Below are 13,297 nucleotides of genomic sequence, written 5' to 3'. Positions count from 1 at the left end.
TGGCCTCAAACTCAAAAATCTACCTGCCTCTGCCTCCCAAGTGCTGGGATCAAAGGGATGCGCCACCACTGCCCGGCTCACATCAGTAATTTTTACACTTTAAATTATAAAAAAATAACGAAAACTGTATGCCTTAATAGACAAAGATACTGGTACACCCTAAGGGGCATGCGACTTAACACAAGTCATCAGATACCAAAATACTACCACTATATTGAAGAGATCATGCTATTCTTATACTTTTACATTAAAAAGGAACTGGTTCTGAGCTAAGACACTATGGTTTATCAGAGTACACACATTAAACACTACTCTAGGAAAAAGATTCCCAAACAAAAATATCTACTGAAGAGTAAGTTCCAGGGCTGGTGAGATGGCTCAGTGGGTAAGAGCACTGACTGCTCTTCCAAAGGTCCTGAGTTCAAATCCCAGCAACCACATGGTGGCTCACAACCACCCATAATGATATCTGATGCCCTCTTCTGGTGCATCTGAAGACAGCTACAGTGTACCTACTTATAATAATAAATAAATCTTTAAAAAAAAAAAAAAGAGTTAAGTTCCAAGATGGAAATTATAGAGGAAGCAGCAGAATAATCAGGCAGAGTTGATAATCTAGCTGATAAAAAGATCACAAGGAGAAGAACATGCAATGCTATGGTATGCTTTTGCCAATGTAAGCTTTTTAATACTTAATATTTTAATCCTGTAATATGATAAAAATGGAACTTTACTTTTAGGAAGGTCCTCTCTCTCTCTTTCTCTCTCTCTCACGTTTTCTGAAACAGGGCTTTTCTCTATAACCCTGGATATCCTGGAACTTGCACTCTAGACAAGTCTGGCCTCGAACTTAAGAAATCTGATTGCCTCTGCCTCTGCCTCTTCAGTACTGGGATTAAAGGTGTACATCACCATTGTCCAGCTTAGGAAGTAATTTTTTTCAACCCTAATTTTTATAGAACTTATGCAATAGTCTTAGATATGATCACTGTAACCTCTAAAAGCCATTATCTTCCAATAAACACTACGTCAGTAGGTCACGAATAAACAACTTAAATCTACTGATCTACTTCTTTCAATATAAAACTAATGTAGGTACCTAGTGGTGACATATCCTTTAATCCCAGCACTGGGTAGCAAAGGCAGTCAGATCTCTGTGAGTTTCAGGTCAGAGACTAGTCTACATGTATTTGGTACTTCATAGCCATGAAAAACAGTATTAATAAAAAAAAATTCAATGAATACAAAAGACAGTAATGCCTAGTTATTTTGGTCAAACTTAACAATTAGAACCAATAAATCAAAACCATTCAGGGGAAAGCCATATCAAGAAAAATAATTTAATTTCTACAAAAAAAAGACATGCAATTATTTTACCTTTCCTTGTTTAACAATGTAATAAGGATTACTTCTCGAAAACCCAGCACTTTCAAGGAGATTCATCACATCATTTTTCCTGTTAATAAACAATAGGAATTTCAAGATAAATCATTTCAAATCACCCAATATAAGCAAGCCATTAGCTTTGAGCTCAACAGCACTGACGAGAGCCTTGGGACTGTAGGTTCACACTGAATGCTACGCTAAGAACCCACTTGTGTTTTTATGAACATTTGTAACAAATTGTAAACAAAAACAAATCCTTACGTGACCATCTTCTTATCTAGGAAATACTGATCTTTTTTGGCACCAATAACTCTTCGAAGCGAAACTTCCTCCTTATCAATCTAAGAAGAAAAAAAAAAAGCACAGATAGTCAAGTAGACAACTTTTGACATGTGTTCATTTTAAAGTCCTTGATCCTAACTACTTTAGATCTTCAACAATTTCACTACAACGTTTAGAAGAAATGTTCTTAGAGTTGCTTTACATAATCCTTTGTTTACTAGAGTGCTCATTAAAATTCAAACACAAACCCCATTGACAAACTACTTATTTACTTTAGCATGAACTAAATTATAAATCTTTACTGCTTATAATTTTAAGCTATTGCATAAAATCCTCAACATTATTTAAAAAATTGACTATCACTTACTGGTAACCGGTTGTCCGAATTGTCAAAAATGATTTCCACGAAAGCAGAAATAACACGAGGACCTGTACCCTCCTGAAACGTGGGGGGGGGGAGGGGGGGGGAAGAATAGGGCATTTGTAACTTAAGTGGTATTTTCATACTCTTTAAACCCATTTTAAAGTCTAGCACAGACAGACATGGAAGAGTACACCTGTAATCTCTGCACTTGGGAGACTAAGGTAGGAGGATTAACATTCAGTTCAATGTCAGCCTATGCTACACAGTAAGACCCCTTCTGTGCCCCTCACCCAGCACCCAACACATATAGAGCTGAGTACATAACACAGGGCTCCATCCTTGGAGGCTGCAGTCTGGCCTACATCCCTGTCACTCTGTTCTTTGTTTTATTTTCACCTTGTAGTCATAGCTGGCCTCAAACTCAAGAGATCCAGCTGTCTCTGCCTCCTGAGTGCTGGAATTAAAGAACTGCACCATGATGGCCAGCTGTTTCTTGTCCGCCATGAGATGAGGAGCATCTGTCACACGGGCCCACCCCCATGATGGTCTTCCTTACTCTGGAGTCAGAGCAACAGAAAGAAGCAAGGACCAGGGACTGAGACCTATGAAACCTAAATAAATCTTTCTGCCCTGAAGTTATTTGTGCCAGGTATTTTATTACAGCAACAAAACACCACTGGACTAGGGTTTAAATCAGAAACTATGTTATCTGGGGCACAATAGCATGTAATCTAATTCTACCAATTTGTTAATATTCAATATATTTGAAGCTCTTTTTTTGTAGTCCCATCTTAAGGGACTCTAAGAAACTGGAAGGGAACTCCAAGAAACCATTCGATGATTACTAGAAATCTTTTTTTAAAACATATGAGGCATAATATCTGACTTTTAAATCTGTTTACGTAAATATACACATTCAGACCAATCTATGAGACAACTACGTACTAAGTCCAGATGATTTACCATCTTTTCTACTCAGCTCAGGTATCATTCACTGTATCAAGTCAGTAAATGTTTTCTGGAATGGTAAAGTACCAGCAAAGCTAGCATGAAGACCTGTACTGGCTGGTTTTGTGTGTCAACTTGACACAGGCTGGAGTTAGCACAGAGAAGGGAGCTTCAGTTGGGGAAGTGCCTCCATGAAATCCAGCTGTGAGGCATTTTCTCAATTGCCCCTTGTGGGTGGTGCCATCCCTGGGCTGGAAGTCTTGGGTTCTATAAGAGAGCAGGCTGAGCAAGCCAGGGGAAGCAAGCCAGCAAGGAACATCTCTCCATGTCCTCTGCAGCTCCTGCTTCCTGACCTGCTTGAGTTCCAGTCCTGACTTCCTTTGGTGATAAACAGCAATGTGAAAGTATAAGCTGAATAAACCCTTTCCTCCCCAACTTGCTTCTTGGTCATGATGTTTGTGCAGGAATAGAAACCCTGACTAAGACAGGACCTGAGTTTGGAGCCACAGCACCACATAAAAGCTGGGCATAACAGCCATGTCTATAACCCTAGTATTTGGGGGAAGGAACAGACTCAGAAAAACGTACTTAGGAGCTAACTGGCCAGCAGCCTAGTTGAATGGAATTGAGTAAGACCCCATCTTAAAAAATAATGCAAGCAGGAATAGAGGAAAAAACCTGATCTTGACATCTGGCCACCCCATACTCCTCCCCCAAAAGATTTATTGCTTTCAATGACAATCTGAGAAGCCTAATGAACATCCTATAACTGTATTAGTTTTGATCACTGGGCTACAAACTCAAAGAAAAAAGTCAATGTTTAAAAGGGATTTCCTATATGTAAAAAACACCATTAGATATACCATACAATTTTATCTGATTTTAAAGTTCTATACAAAATTTCAATTTTTTAAAATTTTATTTAATTACTGCTCTACCTCCATGTATATCTGTTTGAGACTGTGAGATGACAGTTGTGAACTGCAATGTAGGTGATGGGATTTGAATCTGGGTCCTTTGAAAGAGCAGCCAGTGCTCTTAACTGCTAAGTCATCTCTCCAGACTCCTATATACAATACGTAAACCAGCTAAATTGTAATTTGTAATCTTCCTAATGAAATTTATAACAACTTACAGGTCTTGTTTTGTAGTGCTTGGGGGTCAAACCTGTTGGCCTCAAACAAGCTAGGCAAGCATTCCACCACTGAACTACATCACCAGCCCAGCCCTCAGCACACTATTTCTCACATTGAAAACAAGATGTACTAAATACAAACATGGACCTACTGTTCTTGCAGAGGACCCAAGTTCAGTACCCAGCACTCACAAAGGGTGGCTTACAACCAGTTTCAAAAAAATCCAACGCTCTCTCTGGCTTCTCAAGAACCTGCATTCATATGACTCATATAGAGAAACAGGGAAGCACATGAACGTACATACACACAAATAAAACTGTAAAAGGAAACTTATAAAGCCAAGAATGGTGGCTCACACCTCTAAATCCAGCACTTGAGCCGAGGCAAGAGAATTACAAGCCTGAAGTCAACTGAGCAATTAAGTGAAAACCTGTCTCAAAAAAGCTAACAAGGACCGGCAACGTGGGTCACCAAGAAAGAAAGATGCTTGCCATACAGCCTTGCTGGCCTGAGTCAGGAACCTGGAGTCCCAGGAACCCACAGGAGAGAAACCAACTCCCCAGAGTCCTCATACACACATCCTGGCGCATGTACCCACATACACACACAATAATAACTTCTAAAAAAAAATCAGAGAAAGTTCATATGGAAAAAGTATATGTAACTTTCTTCTATTATAAAATTATTAGGCCTACCTGGCCCTGATGTAATACAGTAAATTTTACCACTTTTTATTTATTTATTTTTTGTTTTTGTTTTTTGAGACAGGGTTTCTCTGTATAGCCCTAGCTGTCCTAGAACCAGGAACTCACTCTGTAGACCAGGCTGTCCTCAAACTCAGAAATCCTCCTGTCTCTGCCTCCCAAGTGCTGGGATTAAAGGCGTGCGCCACCACCACCCAGCTTATAATTTCTTGAACTTAAGCAGTCTTAAGGAATTAAGACTATACCATGTTCACAACAGATCTATAACTTGAACTTTTTTTTAAAAAGATTTATTTATTTTTACTTTACATACAGGTTTTGCCTGCATATATGTTTATGCACCACATGGATGCCTGATACCCAGAAACCAGAAGGAAATACAGACATTTGTGAACCACCACGTGGACGCTGAAAATACAGCCAACTCCCCTGGAAGAGCAGCCAGTGCACTCTTAACCACTGAGCCATCCTTCCAGTCTGTGTTCCCACCCCCTTTTAAGATAGTATCTCATACATTAGCTCAAGCTGGCCAGGGAAAGCCCTGGGTGGCCAGGAACTATGAAAGCCCTGGGTGGCCTCAGGGGAAAAAAAAAAAAGCAAGGCAATCCTGACTTCCTTCCAAAAGCTACAATTATAGGAGTAAGTGATCTGCTACACCCAGCAATTTTTTTTTCAAAGTGAGGATTGAATGTATGTTTAAAAATACATAATAATGAGTCTCACTCACGTGCAACAAAGCCAATCGCTGCTCTGGACGAAGATGACTGAATTCATCACTGAGAACAAACTGAATTGCTAAAAACACAAAAATAAGGTTATTAGCACACCCTAAAGGAGGACTATGGCTTATTCATAACTCCGTAACTTAAGAATACCACATGTAATGTAACAAACACTGCAGATAAATTGTTTCACATACATAAAATGACTGCAGACAATTCTCCAGCATATCATCAGACTAATCAGTGCAGGGAAGTCAAGAAATTAAGCTTTTACTGAAAAAGGCATTCAAGGATCAGAAAGTCTAAAAGAAGAGGCAGAAGGCAGGTCTTCTCCCTAGTCAAGCTTACACTCATTAATTAGTCAGTACTATAAAGTTATGATCAACTAGTCAGTACTATAAAGTTATGTGCCACATGACAACAAGCTACATAAACAGGCCACAGAAGGTTTCAATTGCCCTAATGATGTCCAATGTACTGCTACACCTGAACACATTTCTACAAACTAAGAACCACAGGGAACGGTTCTGAATCCTGCTGTACTGCTTACATCACAGTTCTGTGAGAACTAGTCCTACATTGCACACACAATCCCTAATTAATGGACCACCGTCAGGATACAGAACATTTAATTCAGCTATTCTGGTCCAGGTCCTAAGAGATCTCTAACAAGCGAGCTTGAGAACACGAGGGAGGGAACACTCATGCACAACTGGCCCGTGCGCTGACAGACTGGTCGTTCCTCGGCATCATGGGATGGGTGGGTTAAAACTGCCCACCCTTCTCTGGGATTCTGAGCTGTATGCTTTACTTCAATCTGCTCCCTGACCAGCACCAAATCACAGCTATTCCAGGAGTGTCTGCATCCTTCAGACACGTGTGTAAAGGCACAGAACCTTCCCTCCTCCTAAACTAACCCCTGCTTTCCATGAGCACTACCACTAAGTTAACATTTTTACCTCCTCCTTAGACTACAGTCCAATTTGGCTCATTTTTGTTTCCTCCTTAAAGAATTTGTTAACAAAAGATGTCTTATATTTTCATCCTTTAGAACTTTCAAAGCTCTATCATCTTCAAACAGGTATAATTTTTTTTTTTTTGCTACACTACTCTATCATTTCTTAGACCCCACCTAAGATAGATACTACCATTATTACAGCATAAATAATTTCAACAAGTGTGTCTGTTGTATCAAAGAGAAGACTGAACACACACAATTCAGATCCTCATACTCTAACCTGCTACACCAAACCACAACCATGTATGACTTTTTAGGTTTCATTCAAACATAATTTCAGAAATCAATTATTTAATAAACCATCTTAGACACTTGAGTTCATATAGTTAAAAAATCCAAAAATTTATACTTACCGTAAAAAAAGTTGCTTTTACCAGATCCATTTCTGCCCACTATAAAATTTCAAAAACTACAGATTAGTTCATATAAAAACCAGACAACTTAAACCTATTTTAAAGTTTTAAATGCAATTTTCTAACATACTACCTTAATATTCAAATAAAAAGTAGTGAGCAGAAGAAACCAGCAGAACTGTAGTCACCTACTGAGTTTAATCTTTATATAGATGTTAGATGATAGTCTTTCTTTGTTCTATTTTGAAACCAAATATTCATACATACCTGGTTAGTCTCATACTATGCGTCCAGGCTAGCTACTAACTTACAATTCTGCTGCCTCAGCTTCCCAAGTGCTGAGATGACGGATATGCATCACTACACCTGGCTTCAAGATAGTTTTCCTTTTCTATAACTGTCTGTGCCTGTTGGGTTTGCATACATCCATGCATTCGGTGGAGGGCAAAAGTCAACATGGGTGTCTTCCTCTCGTGCTCACCTTAATCTCTGAAGACAGCCTCGCACTGAACCTGTAGCTCCCTGCTTCAGCTAGACTGACTGGCCATCAACCTGGCACAGTCTATTCCAGCCTCAGGGCTAGGGCTGCAGACATGCCCCACTTTTACATGGACGCTGAAATCCAAACTCAAGCCTCATGCTTTCAGAACAAGCACGGTAACCACTGAGCCACCCCACTCCCTTGATTCTTTTGCTCTTTCCTAGTATTTTAAGTAGAAGTAACTATGCTACCTGACATTGGTAACTCATTAAAATGCACGAAAAATTATACTTAAATTATACATGATACTTTAGCAATTTACATTCATATATTGCTACCTTTCTAAAATGCTTAAGCATTTAAGCTCCCAAGTATTCTCATGCTAAATTACTTATGCTTAACTTTATACACTGATGCAGCCTAGTAGAATCGCAGAAGTAGAGACAATTTTAAGGCACTTTTGTTTTGTGTGGTTTCTTAGTTTTGGAGACAGGGCCTCACACTATCCAGCCCTGGCTAACCTGGAACTAGCTATATAGACTAGGCTGACTTCAAACTAACAGATCTTCCTGCTTCTGCCCCCTAGTTTTGGGAATAAAGGTGTGCACCATCATGCCCAGCCACAAGGCATGTCTTAAAGACATTTAATTTTATTTTTAAGGTGTTTGGTAGTTTTGTTTTGAAGATGGGATTTCTCCATTTTATAGCCCTGGCAGTCCTGGGCCCTTGCCCTATCGACCAGACTGACCTTGAGCTCAGAGATCAGCCTGCCTCTGCTTCCCAAGTGCTGAGAGTGTGCCTTGCAGAGATTTTAGTGTGTGTGTGTGTGTGTGTGTGTGTGTGTGTGTGTGTGTGTGTGTGTACAAGGAAGCCATTCCCTGAAACTGGGTTATAGGTGGCTGTTAGCCTCCTGATGTGTTAGAAACCCAATTCAGGTCCTCTGGAACAGCAGCAAATGCTCTTATTAACTGAGCTACCACTCCAGGCCAGGGTTTCCTTATTAATGATTTTGGATCAGAACATGGCATATTCCTGTAATCCAGGCACGTGGGAGGCTGAGGCAGGAGAAGGCCAGGCACATGGGAGGCTGAGGCAGGAGAAGGCACATGAGAGGCTGAGGCAGGAGAAACAGGCACATGGGAAGCTGAGGCAGGAGAAACAGGCACATGGGAAGCTGAGGCAGGAGAAACAGGCACATGGGAGGCTGAGGCAGGAGAAACAGGCACATGGGAGGCTGAGGCAGGAGAAGGCACATGGGAGGCTGAGGCAGGAGAAACAGGCACATGGGAAGCTGAGGCAGGAGAAGGCCAGGCACATGAGAGGTTGAGGCAGGAAGGAGAAGGCCCAGGCACATGGGAGGCTGAGGCAGGAGAAGGCCCAGCCTGTGCTATACAGTGAAGATTTACCTCAAAAATGAATGAATGAATGAAATTTTAAGAGAGAGATAGAGGAAGAACAATCATTTCTAGACAGAATTACAATTTTTTTTTTCCGGTTTTTCAAGACAGGGTTTCTCTGTATATAGCCCTGGCTGTCCTCTGTAGACCAGGCTGGCCTTGAACTCAGAATTCCACCTGCCTCTGCCTCCCAAGTGCTGGGATTAAAGGCGTGCACCACCACTGCTAGGCACAATTTAATTTCTTTTAGCTTTCATGACTTCTCATAATATCCTAAATTACCTATTAAAAAAACTGGCAGAAGGCTCCTAAAAAGTATATACAAACCATCCATAATATACACAGGGGATTGGTTCTAGAAGAGACCTCCTCTCTAGTCATGAATACCAAATCTGAGGATACACAAACCCCTTCAATAAAAATGCATAGCGTGTACATACAAACTTACAGGTCCTCTCTGGATTATTTATAATATTCAATGCTATTGTTAAATAAGATTAAAAATCTCATCCTTGGGGCCCGGAGCGAGTAAGGCCAGAGAAAGAGGGAGAAAGGGAAGGGGGAAAAAGAAAAAGAAAAAACTCTGATCCTTTTGTTGTATGCTCTGCCAGAAATGCTATATAAGTAACTGTCACACTATACTATTTTAAGGAACAATGACAAGAAAAAAACTGTAGACTCACAAGGGTAGTTTTTCCTTGTTCTAATATATCTTCAGTGTGTCTTTGTTAGATCTGAAGACCGGGGACAAGAACATACAGAGCAAACAATATTTGGGCTATCATAGATGCAAACATCAGCACAAGAGATATTTGCTTTCAAATTTTTTGTTTATTTTAGGATCAAAACCATTAAATAAGTGGGCATTTTTTTAGGCTTACTTATTTCGCCTTATGTGTATGAGTATTTTACCTGCATGTATGTATATGTATATCATGCATGTGTACCTGGTGCCCAAGGGTCAGAAGACATCGGATCCCTTCAAACTTGAGTTATGGATGGTTATGAACCATCATTAGGGTGCTAGGAACCAAACTAGGTCCTCTGCAAGTGCTCTTAACTGCTGAGCCATCTCTCCAGCCCCTTACTATATATTTTAAAAGACAATTTCACTGCATAACTACTTTCTACTTTCCTCACATTAATAACAACTTCCCATTTGTCTCACATTGAAGTATCTTTTTAATAGCACCAAGAAAAGTAGTGCCAAGAAAGGCACTTTATCTTAGTTAAAACATATAAAAGAACTTACTTTCCTTTCAAAAGAAACTACGTTACAAGCAAAGAGACAGAACTGCTGCTCTCTGACCACAGCTAAAACAAAAATACTTACCAGACCTTATAGACTTTTTCAGCTTAGAGTAAAAGAAATACTGTAAGACCTAGTTAATATTTCTTTTTCCCCATTTCTAGTATTTTCAGACTGGCAAACATCAGGAAGCTCCTATAATGAAATGCAACAAAACCCTAGTACAGTCGAGATACTTCTATGGCATATTAATCAATTAATTAACACCTTTTGTAGCTGGAGCACAAGGAGAATAGCATGCTTTCTCTGCTCTCACAAAGAGGTGCAGCCCATATACCAAAGGCAAAAAAAGCCTAGCCTCCCATTGTTTTTACTTATTTAACATCTAGATCCTGCCACACTGACTAAATTCATCTTGAATTCCTGAACTCGAGTCTTCTCATTTTAGCCTCTTAAGGAGCTGGAATTAAGTGACCACTCCTGGCTTTCCTTCATTATTTTTTTTCATATGTTATATGAATAAATAATGCCTGGTTCTCTAAAGTCCTTCTGTGAACACTGGCATTCATATTTTTCCCCTCGACAGAATCTGCGTGCAGATCTCACCTACCCTGCTACTGAATTAGAAGATGACAATGCTAGATGAGGTCCTGATGAAGCCTCATCAGAACTCAATCATGTTGGTACCAGAAAGCCAAACCTCTCTCCTCCAGAACAGCTTAGTCCACTAGTCTAGAGTACCTGCTCCTGGCTGGCCTAGCAAACTGCAACTAGGACACTGGAACAGCCGTCAATACCAGAAGCCGTCTTCTCATGTCTAGCACTAATTTCATCCATCCTTTAACATTCAGCAGAATGTGGTTTTGTCAGCTGTCACAGCAAAACAGACTTTAAACAATAACAAAAACCTTAACTAAATACTGTTAATGGCAACAACCATCAAATTTTCATATACCTTCTTTTACTCTTACCAGCGGCCTTCTGAGACAGTTACGGTGTCTGTTCATGTTTATCATAAAAACTCATACTCACAAAGTAATTGGCAAGGGAAAAAGACCACAATCTGCAAACAAGCTATCTTTCAAAGAAAGCAACAGAGTTCCAACAAGAACAAAACAGTGGAAAAGCATTTGAAAACACCCTCTCACGTAAAAGGTTCTGAAATAAAGACACATAATCAACATCCCACACACACATGCTAAGCCAAGCATTTCTACTACTTAACTTACACCACCAGGCCCCAAATGATTTACTTGTCTGAGTTACCCAAGCATTTTATTTTTATAAAATAAGCAATTCATCGGTGCAGATAAGAGAAACATTGAGGAATATTACTTAACATTCAAAGACCGTTGTCTCCTCTGGCCTATCTGTATGGATTCCAAACCTGACATATTAAAGCAAGAACACTTACCAATAACATTATGTTTCGAACTGAAGGGATCTACAATTGTTTGATCTCGGTAACTCCGGAAACCCTGGATAATCACCTGATAAAGAAGAGAAACCCTTGAGCACACAGTACTTCGACCGTAACATTTTTTCCATTTCTTGCTCCTCCGCCAGGGCAAGACAGAAACATTCCGCTCGGGGCAGGACGTTTCGATTGGGAGCGTGCAAGTTAAAGATTTGCTAAAACCCTCCCGACAGCCTGCAACCATTGCTGACGCAGTGTTGCTCTGGGAGAAGCTCTCAAAATTGAGAAGCCTGCACTACAGTAAAGGGAGAGACGGCAAGCAGGAGAGCTGGCCGCAGCCTGCCTGGCTGCAAGCCCGGTGAGGGCATCTTTCAGGCAGACCACCGGCCAGCCCAAACGAGTCAATTGCAAAAAAATAAGTAAGATCATAAGATAAAGTAAAAACGGGTAGGGGTGGGACGCTCCGAGCCTGGCACGGCCAATAGAAAACCCTCGTCCCGCGTCTGCACTGGGGCTCATCCCTCTTGCGCGGGAAGACCATTTTGACAGAAGTAAACAACCGAGCGAGCAGGCGCGACGCGTTCTGCAGAGAGGGTCCGCCCTTCTGGGGGCAAAGCCTGAGGCAAGGTGCAGAGGGCAGTCAGCCCAGCCCAGCCCAGTCCCCGGCCTCGAGGCCGCCTTCGCCTGCAGCGGCCCGTGCACGGCCGTCCCCGCAGAACGACGCGGCCCGCCGCAGCCCCGCACGAGCTCGCAGCAGCCCGGGCCGCCCGGGAAGGCCCGGCCTCGGGCTACAGCCCGCCGCGCCCGGCGCCCCGCTCGGCTCGGCCCCGCTCCGCACCCCGCTCCGCACCCCGCGCCCTGGGGGCAAGCTCCGGCTGCAGCCCGCCCAGGCCCCGCTCCTCCCCGCCCCCCACGCCAACCCCGCGGGTCGCGCCGGGGCACCCCGCCTCTCCCCGCGACCCCGGAGCGCGAAGGACGCCAGCCCTCACCTGCTTGATGTACATGGCTCCGCGCCCCGCAGCAGGGGGAAGGCTTCGCCTCAGAACCGCAGCAGCGCCGCAGCAGGGTCAGGAGAGGCGCAGCCGGCCCCCCTCCCACTCGCTCCCCTGTGGCCAAACAAAATGGCGGCGGCCGCGGAGGCGGAGCCCGCGCGTCGGGAGGAACCACGAGGGGAGCGGTGCGGATCGCAGGGGGGAGGCAGGGCCGGTGCCGCCCTGTCGCGTGGGGAAGTCCGCTCTCCCGCGGCCCTCTCAGGTGGGCCTGATCTGAGAACGCAGTCCGGGTCGTCCTGTCTGCTGAGAATCGGCTTGGAGTCCGGCCCGGAGGAGCCTCGCGCCACAGGCTGGCCCGGACTACCTCGGTCCGCGGGGACGATGGGCGCGCCCGCGGGGGGCGGGGCCTGCTCGGCGCCAAAGCCGAGAGGGAGGCGAGCGCAGCCAATCGCCGAGCGCGCCGGAGGTCACGTGGCCGCCGGGCAGCTTAAAAAGGGTGGCCTGTCAGCCTAGCGCCCGACTTGAATGTAGGGCTCATTGTGACTGCTTGGGGTTCCGAGCTCCGAACCTCCGCGGCTCCATTATTCTCTTTGTGAGCTTAGAGCTCCTCCTGCTGGTTCTGACCCTCCTGACAGCTCTGAGAGGACTGGAGGATGCTAGAACATTTGTGTTTGATTAAAATAGAGGTGCTTTTTTTTTTTTTTAATTTTTATTGACCGAGGCCAGCTCTCAGTCCATGTTGGCCTCGAATTCGCCTTGTAGCTAAGGATGACTTTGAACTCCTTATCTTCATGCATCCCTTTGTAAGTGCACGCACCACCATACCCGGTTTAAATGTGATTATGGAT

General features: G+C 43.1%; 1 protein-coding gene across 1 annotated transcript in view; it reads right to left on the bottom strand.

Annotated features, from left to right (window-relative positions):
- Smc3 (structural maintenance of chromosomes 3) overlaps nt 1-12,866 on the bottom strand; it is a 38,247-nt gene extending 25,381 nt beyond the window's left edge. The window contains exons 1-7 of the mRNA XM_031390665.1: nt 12,447-12,866; nt 11,455-11,530; nt 6,914-6,952; nt 5,548-5,615; nt 2,036-2,107; nt 1,648-1,727; nt 1,378-1,456 (exon numbers count right to left, since the gene is read on the bottom strand). Coding sequence (XP_031246525.1) covers nt 1,378-1,456; nt 1,648-1,727; nt 2,036-2,107; nt 5,548-5,615; nt 6,914-6,952; nt 11,455-11,530; nt 12,447-12,461 — 429 coding nt within the window. The 5' untranslated portion in view covers nt 12,462-12,866. The remainder of the gene's footprint in view (nt 1-1,377; nt 1,457-1,647; nt 1,728-2,035; nt 2,108-5,547; nt 5,616-6,913; nt 6,953-11,454; nt 11,531-12,446) is intronic.
- Between the last annotated feature and the right edge of the window lie 431 nt (nt 12,867-13,297).

The sequence above is a fragment of the Mastomys coucha genome, unplaced genomic scaffold (assembly GCF_008632895.1).
Source record: "Mastomys coucha isolate ucsf_1 unplaced genomic scaffold, UCSF_Mcou_1 pScaffold21, whole genome shotgun sequence".
Taxonomy (NCBI): Eukaryota; Metazoa; Chordata; class Mammalia; order Rodentia; family Muridae; genus Mastomys; species Mastomys coucha.
Note: the sequence above shows the minus strand (reverse complement) of the source record. Positions and strands in the feature narration are given on the sequence as shown.